Source organism: Phoenix dactylifera, chromosome 1 (genome assembly GCF_009389715.1).
Source record: "Phoenix dactylifera cultivar Barhee BC4 chromosome 1, palm_55x_up_171113_PBpolish2nd_filt_p, whole genome shotgun sequence".
Lineage (NCBI taxonomy): Eukaryota > Viridiplantae > Streptophyta > Magnoliopsida > Arecales > Arecaceae > Phoenix > Phoenix dactylifera.
Genome location: NC_052392.1, coordinates 17,558,516 through 17,572,163, shown reverse-complemented (window position 1 = coordinate 17,572,163; position 13,648 = coordinate 17,558,516). Strand labels below are relative to the sequence as shown.

General features: G+C 38.1%; 1 protein-coding gene across 1 annotated transcript in view; it reads left to right on the top strand.

Moving 5' to 3' along the window:
• Positions 1-2,919: 2,919 nt before the first annotated feature.
• Positions 2,920-13,648, top strand: part of LOC103701454 (L-arabinokinase-like) — a 39,630-nt gene continuing 28,901 nt past the window's right edge. Inside the window, exons 1-9 of the mRNA XM_008783501.4 lie at positions 2,920-3,197; positions 3,553-3,660; positions 3,774-3,842; positions 4,531-4,614; positions 4,757-4,833; positions 5,797-5,863; positions 8,332-8,389; positions 8,500-8,567; positions 8,658-8,720. Of these exons, the coding sequence (XP_008781723.2) occupies positions 3,099-3,197; positions 3,553-3,660; positions 3,774-3,842; positions 4,531-4,614; positions 4,757-4,833; positions 5,797-5,863; positions 8,332-8,389; positions 8,500-8,567; positions 8,658-8,720 (693 nt within the window). The 5' untranslated portion in view covers positions 2,920-3,098. The remainder of the gene's footprint in view (positions 3,198-3,552; positions 3,661-3,773; positions 3,843-4,530; positions 4,615-4,756; positions 4,834-5,796; positions 5,864-8,331; positions 8,390-8,499; positions 8,568-8,657; positions 8,721-13,648) is intronic.

Here is a 13,648-nt window from a genome sequence, read left to right as displayed (position 1 = left end):
GCATCGACGATTGAATGCATTCGAAGTGATTTGAGATATGTGCAGAAAATGATCTAAGCCCTATTTGGGAAGCTTTTTGAGGGCCAAAAAGTACTTTCTAGCTATCTAAAAATATTTTTGGATGAAAAAAAAAATGTTTGGTAAAAATTTTGAGAAACTGTTTTAACTTTTTCAGAAAGCTAAAAATAGATTTTTAGAAGAAGTTTTATTTTGAAACTTTCCGAAAAAGCTGTTTTGAGTTTTGTCGAAAAATTATTTTTGATCAAAATATATATAATAAAATATAACAGTTACATATTTTGTTTCTTTATAAACCTAAAAATTTACTAGAGTCCTAACAAAAAATTCTAATTGTAGATCAAACTCTTCCATAAAAAAAATATTTTTATTTTTTATTATTATATTATACTATAAATATTATATTATATATATTATATTATAATACATTAATATTATTTTTAATGACTCGTACTATGAAAGAAGACCGTTCAATTTTTCATGAAAAATACAACCCAATCTTAGGGAGAAAAACAGACTTGCGCACATGTGATGCACTCTGTCTTGTCACCATGTATGTCCAGTTGGGTTACAAAGCTATTTATAGGACACGATGGGGCATACGCAAAGAATAGCTTAATATACCTGGCATTGATCTTAAGGTGTACTCAATTGTGATCTTACACCGTGCATCTTTTTTTTTTCTTTTTCTTTTTTTTGCTTTAACAAGTTCTTCCGACAACGTGTGTCTGAATACATCTAAGAAAATCAAAATACACAATCTCACGGAGTACCAGTGGCAGCTCCCTCTCTCCTGCCCATAGAGCGTATCCTGAGTGGTGGGCCGCGTATGCAGCCACCCAGTTAGCCACCCCATTGGCTTCTCTGAATACATGCTTGGCCTCAAAGGCTACGCCATCCCTCACCATCATCCCAATGTCCCGGATCAGAGGGTGGTCTGTGTTCTCACCACTCGGTCCCCGCCGAATCTACTCAATAACCATAGCCGAATCGTCCTCCAAGATGATTGAGCTGGTCCGCAGCATCTTTATACCACAAAAAGCAAAGCATGTTTGGATCACTCGATAAAGCGCATTTTGAAAATGAATAGTTTTCGTTCATCTCAGACCGAAAACATCATGTAAGGATGCCAAACATGTAGATGGTTACCAAACATGCAAGATAAGATGATTGTGCAACAATATGACGGTGATCAAAGCATGCTATTCTTTATTGTGCAAAAGAAGCACCGTAGAAGATCCTAGGTCAATCAAGGGCTATATGTTCATATGTTGGTTTTGTAAGCTGTGGTGGTGTTTTAATGTTATCCAAGTATATGGCTTGTTATTGATTAGGTCATATGACTTGGATGGCAATATGAGAAAAGTAGGTGATTCATCCTTTACATAAATGCCGATCAGCTTCTTTTATTTATTGGCACTTGCCTCAAAGCTTCTAGTGAAGGTGCAGGAATTCCCATAGAAATGATAATTATGACGACCTTTAGCATGGAACAATGGTCATGTGAGTCTCCTACTTGCGAAGCGATCAAACGACTGCTTCCGCTAGGCTTATAGTAAGTAAAATCTTTGTGCTCTGTGATATTCTTTGCGGGAAATACAACGTTAAGTCTCATCGTCCTGTCTTCCTTTTTCATTTTGTTCCTCGAACTCCAATTTGCTGCAAAGTTGCTTCTTGGCTGTGCATGGTTCCGGACTGCCTGTTGCGGCAATGGACCTATATGCCTGAAGATAATATAAGGAAAACAATTCAAACAATCTATTATAGTATAGATGTTTAGAATATTTGGAGAATGGGTTCACTTGATAATTACAAGATTCAAAAGACACTAACATAAGTATTTTTAAAAAAATGGATAATGTGATACTTAGATGTCTGCATTATTTTCACACTTCTATAAGCCAAAGCCAGTTACATGAAATAAGAGCAATGAAAGTCTATCTTCTGATTGATGCTCAAGATGTATAAGATAAAAAAATTTTGTGGCACGGTTGGGTTATGATTGGAAAATAAATATGTTAACGTTATGGCATTATGGAGCCAATGAGTAATAACATAGTCAATATACATATTTAAAATCTATATTATTGTCTTATATAGGGCATTCATTGGCTCCAACGTTATGTTGCTATAAATACGCATATTCATATAGACCATATTTTAAAATCAACATATGTATTTAGTATCTTTAGTTTCATAATTTTATTTAGAAACTAGATCCAAAATTTTCTCCATCTGAATTTATTTTGTTTTCGAGGACAAAGTTTATCTATTCCATTTTAGCTAAGCAAAAAACTTATCAGGTTAAATATATCCCTCAAAAGAAACTTCTGGTTATCTTGTTTGCTAAATTTAATTTACTAATATCTTAATCAGCATCGAGAGTAGCTTTTCCAAGACATCTTACTTAGTTTCTCCCTCATCTTTTAGCAAAAAACCGCTCCACGGTGGTAAAGTCTCATCTTTTGTGTTTGCCGAAGTGACAATAGTAACATTGAACCCTCGAATATGCTCGAAGATCTCGAAATGATCTTCCAGTTCCGGGGAGAATTTGCAAAACTCCGTTTCTATCGAAAATTTCATGGGGTTTTTTCGTATTTCGAGAAAAGACCGATTCCTTCTCCTCTCATCCCAAGCCAAAGGGAAAAGGGATCAAGATCACTGAGCAGTTTCCTCTTGAACTCCCTGTACAAGCTCGTCCAGCGTTGAAGAAAGAAGGGATCTACGCTTCTATTTTCATCCATGCCGAAAAAGGAGGATCCATAACCCGTTAGGAGGCTGGGTTGAGACTTTTGTGATATTCTGTTTTCTAATTTTATTAATTGTATCTGTACACGTGTTGCATGGGTTAATAAAAAAAAACATTTTCGGTGGTAACTGTTGTCCGTCGACGTCGGTGTAGCTTCCACTATATCTACAACCGACCGTCACCCGCCGCTCCCGAATTCGAAAAGATCGGCAGCCTCCGTTCTCCCCTCCCGGATTTTGTTCTCCTCGCGGGTCTCGATCACCTCTCCAGGGTTTCACCCCGAGTCTCTTTTTCGTGAAGAGGAAAAACATTTGCAAGGTCAGAAATCAGGATGAACGGCATTGGAGGTGAAGCGAAAGATCGCGACCATCTCACTTTCGGCTACTACGTTACCGGCCATGGCTTCGGCCACGCCACCCGCGTCGCCGAGGTCATTAAGATCCCCTTATTTGTTCTTTTGAATCTTTTGAATCTTTTTCCTTTTTTTTTTCTTTCTTGGTTTCTTGTTTTTGCTCCTAAAATCATTGGATAAATTTCGGTTTTTATTAGGAAATTTATAATAAACGAGAAATTAACCCATAGCATTACAATGTTTTCAGCATTATCAAACAAATCGTGTTTTTGTGCATGTTCTTTCATATTTGTTTCCGTTCGATTGCCATTGTCATTGTAAACCGTGAGCTTCTTTTCTTGTCTCGTTTCTTGAAAAGTTAGTAGCTATTGACAACATTCGGCAATGTGATTTTGTTTATTTGTTTGTATGTTTTTTAATCTTTGACTTACAGGTTGTGCGGCATCTCATTGCTGCTGGGCATGTTGTTCATATCGTAACGGGGGCACCGGATTTTGTTTTCACGAGCGAGACCCAGTCTCCCAATCTCCACATTCGCAAGGTTTGCTCAGAAGCTGAATTGGCTGAAGCGAAGAGAATCTATGTTCTTGGATATTTTGGTTTGAGCCATTATGTAGTCTAATGTGGACATTTTGATTAAATGTGGATCGATAGGTTTTGTTAGATTGTGGAGCCGTGCAAGCTGATGCTTTGACAGTGGATCCCCTCGCCTCTTTGGAGAAGGTAACTCTTCTACTTCCGTATCCTTTTACGCGTCTACGATAGGGGTGTTATTGCTGGTTTCTTAAAAGATGCTATCTGCGTTCTTTGGCAATCTTTCTTTTTTTCTTTTGGATAAAAGGGAGGCAAGTCTCAAAAATTTATTGTCTTAAGAAAAAACAGCCGAACCTGTCAGTCAATCGGCTGGTTGGTTACCTTCCCTTAGAATATGAGATGTGTACATGGGTGGTTTAGATTCCATGAAGTGTCAAATTTCTCATAGCAGGGGATCAGCATTGGCCTGATATACATCGGCGTTGTTAATCCAAGAAATCATTCTAGCTGAGTCTCCTTCAACGAAAATCCTTGATTTATTTGTTAAGTTTGATTAGCTTGAAAATTGTTTTTCATAACTAGTATTTGACATAACTTAGTTCAATCTACTTTATTGATATCCGTCAGTATCATCAAACAGTCTGGAAATGTTTATGAACTCACTGCTCTCAAGCAGTGGATTTTGGGATTTCCCTCCATTATCTAAGAACCAGTCATGATTGCAGATGACATTTTCAGATGTTTTTAAAGTTAAATTCTACTAGAGATGTTTCCTAGACGTTTAAATGACCATTATGATAGTAATGTTATGATGTTGCAGGGTGTTCTTTTGCTTTTTCTCTTATATGTGTATGACTTCCCCCCTTATTCAATGCAGTATGCTCAGACAGCTGTAGTACCTCGGGCTTCTATCATAGCAACTGAAGTGGAGTGGCTGAAATCTGTTGGGGCAGACCTAGTGGTACTTGCATTTTCCTTTTTTACATGATATATTATGTATTTTTTTAGGCCATGATTTAGTGCTCTATTGACATGTACTAGCAATGGCATTTTACATACATACTTGATCTTTTTCCCTCATCTAAATGCTTTTATGGAGTCAGGTCTCAGATGTTGTTCCTGTGGCATGCCGAGCAGCGGCCGATGCTGGGATTCGCTCTGTTTGTGTCACAAACTTTAGGTAGCTGCTTTTCTTATCTGATGGCTTAAATTTTCTATTGTGAGGATTGATTGATTAAGGTGATACAGATTTTAAGGTGAAAAGCAGTCTTCTTTAAAGTTTAACATGTCAATCTGAAGCATTTTACAAACATGGTTTCGAAGCTTGTTTTACTCTATAACTTCATTAAACTTAAGTTGTAAATAAGTCTCTAATTTTCATCAATTGGCTCGTTGATTGAGCTTCATTCTGTGGATAAAATGTTGACTTGGTTATTAAATTAACTAATTCTATCAGCTGGTAAGAATTTGTATTGTATACCATGGACACATTCTAGTTGCTCCTTCTGCTTTGATCCTTGAGTCGTGTTGCCTTCCTCACACAAATCAGGTCTTGTTTTACCTCTTTAAGCAATTAATTATGAAGTAGATCATTAATTCATTTTATTCATATATGAGTTGCAGCAAACACTTGAGCTTTCTCAAACCTTCTTACCCCGCACCCAGAGAAAGAGGGGGTGGTGGTGGTTGGGTGGTGAATCTAACCGATCTCTTATTTCTCAGGATATAAATGTGTTCTTATGAGTTAAAAATAAAATAAATAATGAGGCATATTATGATATGCATGGTTGAGTATTGTTTTTCCCGTTGTTGTTTAAGTAGGACATAATAAAACTTATTTTGTGGAATTATGTTATAGTTTCAGTGATATGGAAATAGCCTGTAGTGCTTTGAGATATGCTGAATTGTTTTTAATGTTCTGAAAGATACCTATGATTTGTCTTAAGGCCACCATCCATGCCTGATGAACACCTTTTCCTCGTCAACATTGTTTCTATTAATCAGCTGCTTTGATGAGGTTCCTTAATGGAGATCATATTGTGTCATTAAGGTTGATAGCTCACTTTGCACAACAATTGGACTTCCCCATCATTTACTAGACATAGCTGATGTTGATTTTCTTTTTGTTTGCTTAATTCTGCAGTTGGGATTTCATATATGCAGAGTATGTTGTGGCGGCTGGGTATCATCATCGTTCCACTGTTTGGCAGGTTCTTTTCTTTTGCTGCTTCTTCTTCTTATTGTTCTTTTGAGGGGGTCTTCATTAGACCTTTATGTTTTTTTCTTTCTTACTTTCTTTTTTTTTTCCCCAAGAATTTAGACCTTTATGTTGTTTAAAACTTATGCATCTTTGAAATTTGGTTCATTTCTAATGCGAAAGGCTAATTGTTTAAAATTTGTACCTTCTTCTTCTTCCTCCTCCTCCTCATCCCCCTCCTGCTTGTCCTTATTAAGATATTGCATTTATTCGTGACCTTGCTTTTCAAACTCTCTTGAGAAGAGTATTCATGCATCTTTATTACCGGTGACTTGCACCCACCTCCACAAGAAGGGGGAAATGACAAAAGTGCCCAAGTTGACATGTATGCAAGTTGCCTATAGAAGTTGGATCACTAACGTGATAACCTAAAAGCATGCATGAAAATAGAGGGAAAAACAAGAACCAACAAAGATCTAAATATCAGTGCTTACCAGTATGTATAGGTCATTCCGTATCATACCAATAAGGTACCAGTATACACATTCCTTTTGGTACAGTACCATATTGGCATATGGTATGCACCTCACTTTTGTTGTGCTGACAACAATAGGCATACTGTTACTTCAGCCCTTGGTTGTCAATCAATTTCTATGCTATCATAGGGCTTTTACTGCGCTGACACCAATTGGCATATATGTGTTCATTCAAAATTTGGTTCTCAATCAAGTTGTATACTGTCATATATCAATGGAATAAATGACATAATTCATTTTATTTATAACACATGCTAGTAAGACAATAATAAAAGTGAAGGTATGAGATCCACTTTAATCATATTTGATATCATATAATCCCTGAAAACATGTGCATCATTAAGCCCCCATGTGTAGTTTGGAAAACTCAATCTGCAGAAACCTTGAAACTTGGAATTTTGCATTTACATCCCTTTTAACATATATTCAGATATGAACAGCTTCCAGCATGCACTAGTTTAATGGATGTTAGTGTCTTGAGCTGGGCACACTATTTGTCTGCTAGAGCATGTGCTCTTCAGATCTTATTCTTTGGGATATATTGCAAGATCTTTACTACATTGTAGTTTACGTTAGATATTTCGACCATTCACCACATTTCTAAGCCTTTCATCCGATTACCATCATGCATGTTATAATCATGTTCATATAGCATTTTAAAACTCAAACATTTCATCTCTTATTTTCCTGCAGCAGCAATTGCTTCTGACTACTGAGACTGAAGCTTAAAAGTTTTGGCTTACAAATTTATCCTCATCTAAAAGAGGATACCTTAGCATTTAATTTATGTTACCATAGTTCTAATCATTATTCTTAGGGAATTTTGTGCATTTGTGATGCTTCATTTATTAGTTATTTGCTAGTGTACATTGGTGGCATCAAGTATTCAACGTCTAGTGTCAATGGGCATGATATCTATGCGATAGTCAGCACTTGAATCCTTTGATGGGATATCTATACATTGCTTTAAACAAGTTAGAACATGGACTCGTTGCAACATGATCAAGAGTAATCTCTGCAATCGCATCAACAGCCTATACATTTGCATGCAAAATTGTCTTTAGTTTACTTGCGCTTATCTTTGTGGAAGAAAAGACTTGTTGCCAATGTTTAGTGTCACCATCCCAACCCGCCCCACTCTGTTCCAAAGGTTCAATTTGGTATATGAGCCAAATCGATCTGTGCTGGTTCGTACCAATGAGAACTGCCTGATACCGACTCATAGCACCCACTTTCGGATGGTGCCATGGCTGGGAGCGAGAAAGAGTGTTGGAAGCTTGTCTCAGTATGAGGTGCTTACCTTACCATACTGAACCGATAATGTACCGGTAAAATTCCTAGCACCGGCTTCGCGGACCTTGTTTAGTGAATTGAAGTATGTTGACCACCTACAACTGAGCTTTTGGACATGGCCTAATATATGCATTTTGCCTGAGGATAGGAAATGCACCAAGTGCAACAGTACTTGCAAGGCTTCACTATGCTTTGAATAGGATTGTTTCTGGGTTTATTGAAAATTGGTATTATTAAAAATAGGCTTATGAAGCTTTTCACCTAACCAATTTGGAGAACATTTATCCCCTTTTCTCAAATTCTGTTTGAGCCAGATAAGCTACTTCTTCCCTTCCTTTCCTGTATAGCACATCAATGGACTTTATCCCATCAATTTATGACAAGCTGAGGGTATCCTACTACCCTCCAGTGTAATAAAATGATATAAATTACCAATATCTATCAACTCATTATCCCATCTCTCCATGCTAAGCTAAATGACTGATATTGTCTCTGCAATGCACTTTAGGTGCTCTCGCTAACCAAATGAGAGGAATTTGGAGTAGCATGGTAGAAGTGCAACATAACTTGCCTTGAGTTATGCATCTTGCCTATGAGATAAAATCTTAACACGTTAAATTCTTCTTTTTCTATATCATCTTCTTTGTTGCAGATAGCTGAAGATTATTCTCACTGCGAGTTAGTACTCCGTCTTCCTGGATATTGCCCAAGTATGTTTTAAAATGTGCTAGATTTGTGGTTCTTCTTTTGAAATTCCTTCATATATCCTTATCTTCTTATGTTACTAAAGTAACTGACCTGATAATTGTTTATTTTGAAGTGCCTGCTTTCCGGGATGTTATTGATGTGCCTCTAGTAGTCAGAAGGTTGCACAAATCTCGGTTGGTGGTGGGAATTCTACAACTAGAAAAAGACTTTCTTTTTTTTAACACAAATAGATGCATTTTTATTTGCTTTATAATCTTCTTGTTGATTCAGGTAAGGAAGGAACTAGGGATCGGAGATGATGTGAAGTTAGTCATTTTCAATTTTGGTGGACAGGTAGGATATGTATTGATACATCAATTACTGATCTAGATAATGAAAATCTTGATATTAGCTCTTTCTGCAAGATGTTTAGATGAATGCTGTATTACAATTCTAGTATTACACTTTATTAAATGTTAAAATGATGGGAAAAGCCAACGTCTACTCTAGAAATATGTCTTTAGTTGCGCATTCCCTATTTGCGGGTCGGCTTGAACCGTAATATGTTTCTGCTTCATTGATTTTCTGTTGTTGCTAAGTTCTTAAATGTTTGTATAACAACCTTAACGGCAGCATTTAACAAATTCTTTATGATGTTTCTATGAGAATACTTGATCTTGTACGCCCCTCCTTTTTCGATTTCAAAGAGATAAAGATGTTTAGGAGCTCATCTCTATCCTCACACGCCATAAAAGAAGGGTTCAAATGGGCTGCCGTACCAAGGTTTTTCCCTTCTCCTTTCAGCCGTGAACAGATCCTCCCCTCTTCCTCCTTTGAGCTGCAAGCAACAAAGGAAAAAGAAGAGCCTTAGCGGCTCTCCTCCTTCCTTTTGGTTCCAAAGCAAGGAGAAAGAAAAGGCTGCGAAAGGGCCTTTAGATCTTCTTCCTTGGCTCTTCCTTCTTCTTCCTCCTCCCTTAGGCAATCAAGAGTTGATTCAAAGGGAGGTCTTGAGCCATCCAAAGCCATTTTTGCAAGGGAGCTAGCACCCCGGGGAGATTCAAAGGCTTAGATTGGTCCTCTACCTCGTGTGGATACCCGTAAAGACCGGACGCGTGTGCGGCTTCAAGCGAACCTTCATCAAATACCATGATCATCATTTTGCGGTGATCATCTACCCGCACAAGGTGAAGATTTGATCTTCCTAATGATGTAAAATGGTTTAAAGATATTTAATCCTAATCTATCTACAAACGATGGTTTTAAAATACGTTCATGTAATGAACAAGATCTCGCGCATACCTTTTCGCTGCGCATTGAATTTTTATGAAATTTTCTGCGGCGTGCATGGGATCTCAACAGAGTTATGTATGTGTCTATGAATCGTCCAAGAAATTAATAAGATGATGATGCATATTCTCAAGAGTTGAGAATTTGAGCCATGTATCATTGGTGATTAATTTCTAAATGCTCCTGATCAATGGATCATCACAAGGACAGTGATCGATCCGATGAGATCAGTGCACAGATCACTTTTCTTATGGATGGACGAGTCTCGAATCCACAGTGTAGGGACACTGAAATGATAGTGCAGGTGCTTGTTAGAGAACAAGGGTACTAAGCATGACCAAACAAGAAGTCACTTGGATGTCTATCCACTCGTCAGTGACTTACTTGATGTTGCAGTAGTGTGACTGATCCTTTGACCTGCGGTGCTTCGGCTATTCACAGTGAGGTTGCTGTAGTTTGACTGCACGTATATATGGTCTCTAGCCATATGGATTCTTGTGGTGTAGATTGGCTGCAGTAGGTTCACTGTAGGAGTAGGATATGCACCTACAAGAAATCTATCGACCTTGGTAGGTAAAGAGTGATCCTATCTAATTTATAAGATTGAGTTTGTAAGACCTCAACCGAAGCAGTATGAATAGTGGAGAAAGAGTTTTCCACTCTCGAACTTAAGTCGAATAAATCTAGACATATGACAGACGATGAGGTTTGACGAGTTATCCATGACCTCCGTCCTGTAGGAATCAATGATAGAAGAACTGTATCATACGATAACTGCACCTAGAGGTTCATTATTCCATTCTGTTGGGTTGCCACTACATGCTACTAGGTGTCACTGGTGGATTGTGAGACTCACAAGGACTATCTTGATGATCGATGATCCCTGGTGAGTTGAGTTGGAATTGTTCCAACCCATTGAAAGGAGTTTTTAATGCTATTGTGATAGAGATTGCAGTATATCTCACTACCAGACAGAATAGAACCTATGGAATCCCACACATTAGAGGTATTGACTGATCCGATGGTTGAATTGTGATTTGGAATCACAAATAATTTATAATTATCAATTTGATTGATAATTGATATAACCCACTAAGAGTTAGTGAGTAGAAGAAGGAATAATTGCAATTGGATTGCAATTTAAATTGAATCAATTGGATTTAATTAATTGAACTTGATCATATTAAATACGAGTCTTATTTGGAGTAGGATTCCTAGAGTCCTAATTAAATTAGGACTTCAAATTAAATGAAAGTTCTATTTGGAGTAGGATTTCTAAAGTCCTAATTAGATTAGGACTGAAATTGAATAAGTCCTAATTGGATTAGAAGTTCTTAAGTCCTAATTAATTTTAATCTTATAGTTTAAGATGGCTCCTAATTGGATTAGAATTGAAGAGTTCAATTGAGTCATGGTTCAATTGAATCCTAATTAGATTAGAATTTGAAGGGAAAGGAAATGGGTGCACTCAATCCTCTTTGGAAGAGGATTAGACCTCCTTGTAAAAAGGCCCCACCCTACTTAATTTGATTAAGTGGGGGCGTGATTAAAAAGAAGGGATAAGAGGGAGGGGCATACCTGGTGCATTACGTGAAAAAAAGGAGGAGGGGCGTACGCCCCTCTTCTTAGATCAAAGATAAGGTTGGAGCTCCTAAATTTTAGGAGCTCCAACCTTTATCTTAAAAATTTATACGGGGCATCCGTGAGAGAGTTTTTTCTGGCCTTCTCTTGGAGCCGTAAGAACCCCTTTCTTCTCAGGTGTTTCATCCACAAAAGAAAAAAAAAGGGATAAACATGAGCTCCTAAAAATTAGGAGCTCACGCTTAAGATAGTTCAAAAAGGAGGGCATGCGGGCCCCCTTGAAACTCCCTCCTTGAAAAAGTACGTGGGATCTTCTCCTCTCCCTTTTAAGTCGTGAACAACACCTCTCTCATTTGGTTTTTCAGCCGCAAAGAAAGAAAAAGAAAAAGGAAGGTGGCGTTGGCTTCTTCCCTTCCTCCTTCCATCCAAAAGACAAAAGAAAAGGGGCAGCAAGATGGGATCTTCTTCCTCCCTTTTCTAGTCCTTCTTCTTCCTCTTAAGATCAATCAAAGAGTTGATAGATCAAGAGAGGATTTTAGCCATCAAAACAAATCTCTGCAAGAGAGCTAGCACCCCAGGAAGATTCAGGTGTTTGGATTGGTCCTCTGCCTCGTGTGGATACCCGTAGAGGCCGGATGCGTGTGCGGCTTCAAGCGTACTTTCAATAAATCCACGATCATCAGATTTGCGGTGTTCATTTATCCGCACAAGATGAAGATCTGATCTTCCTAATCATATAAAAAGTATTTAATCCTAATCTATCTACGAACGATGGTTTTAAAATACGTTCATGCGATGAACGAGATCTCGCGCATATTCATTCAGGAAAACAGTTTTCACATCCATCTGCCATATTTCATAATCATGAAATACTGCAATGGCAAGCAATGTTCGAATGGATTTCAGCATGGCTACAAGTAAAAAGATCTCCTGATAGTCAATGCCTTCACGCTGACTATACCCTTTCGTCACTAGCCTTGCCTTATAGGTCTCTACCTTTCCATCCGAACCTATCTTTCTTTTGTAGATCCATTTACATCCAAAGGTACAATACCTTCTGGTGAATCCACTAAGATCCATACTTGGTTGGAATGCATGGAGTCTATCTTTGACTTCATAGCTTCCAGCCATTTTTCGGAATCAATATCTGATATCGCCTTGTTGTAGGTATTGGGATCCTGTACGTGTTTCCTATCTTCCATTTAATCCTATACTTGGTTGCATGCGCGAGATCCCGTTCATCGCATGAACATATTTTAAAACCATCGTTTGTAGATAGATTAGGATTAAATACTTTTTATATGATTAGGAAGAACTGATCTTCAACTTGTGTGGGCAAATGAACACCGCAAATCTGATGATCGTGGATTTGTTGAAGGTTTGCTTGAAGCCGCACACGCGTCCGGCCTCTACGGGTATCCACACGAGGCAGAGGACCAATCTAAACACCTGAATCTCCCCGGGGTGCTAGCTCCCTTGCAGAGATTTGTTTTGATGGCTGAAATCCTCTCTTGATCTATCAACTCTTTGATTGATCTTAAGAGGAAGAAGGACTAGAAAAGGGAGGAAAAAGATCCCATCTTGTTGCCCCTTTTCTTTTGTCTTTTGGATGGAAGGAGGAAGGGAAGAAGCCAACGCCACCTTCCTTTTTTTTTTTCTTTCTTTGCGGCTGAAAAATCAAATGGGAGAGGTGCTGTTCACGGCTTAAAAGGGAGAGGAGAAGATCCCATGTACTTTTTCAAGGAGGGAGTTTTAAGGGGGCCCGCATGCCCTCCTTTTTGAACTATCTTAAGCGTGAGCTCCTAATTTTTAGGAGCTCATGTTTATCCCTTTTTTTTTCTTTTGTGGATGAAACACCTGAGAAGAAAGGGGGTTCTCACGGCTCCAAGAGAAGGCCAAAAAAAACTCTCACGGATGCCCCTTTTAAATTTTTAAGATAAGGGATGGAGCTCCTAAAATTTAGGAGCTCCAACCTTATCTTTGATCTAAGAAGAGGGGCGTACGCCCCTCCTCCTTTTTTTCACGTAATGCACCAGGTATGCCCCTCCCTCTTATCCCTTCTTTTTAATCACGCCCCCACTTAATCAAATTAAGTGGGGTGGGGCCTTTTACAAGGAGGTCTAATCCTCTTCCAAAGAGGATTGAGTGCACCCATTTCCTTTTTCTTCAAATCCTAATCTAATTAGGATTCAATTGAACCATGACTCAATTGAACTCTTCAATCCTAATCCAATTAGGAGCCATCTTAATCTATTAGATTAAAATTAATTAGGACTTAAGAACTTCTAATCCAATTAGGACTTATTCAATTTCAGTCCTAATCTAATTAGGACTTCAGAAATCCTACTCCAAGTAGGACTTTAATTTAATTTGAGTCCTAATCTAATTAGGACTCTAGGAATCCTACTCCAAGT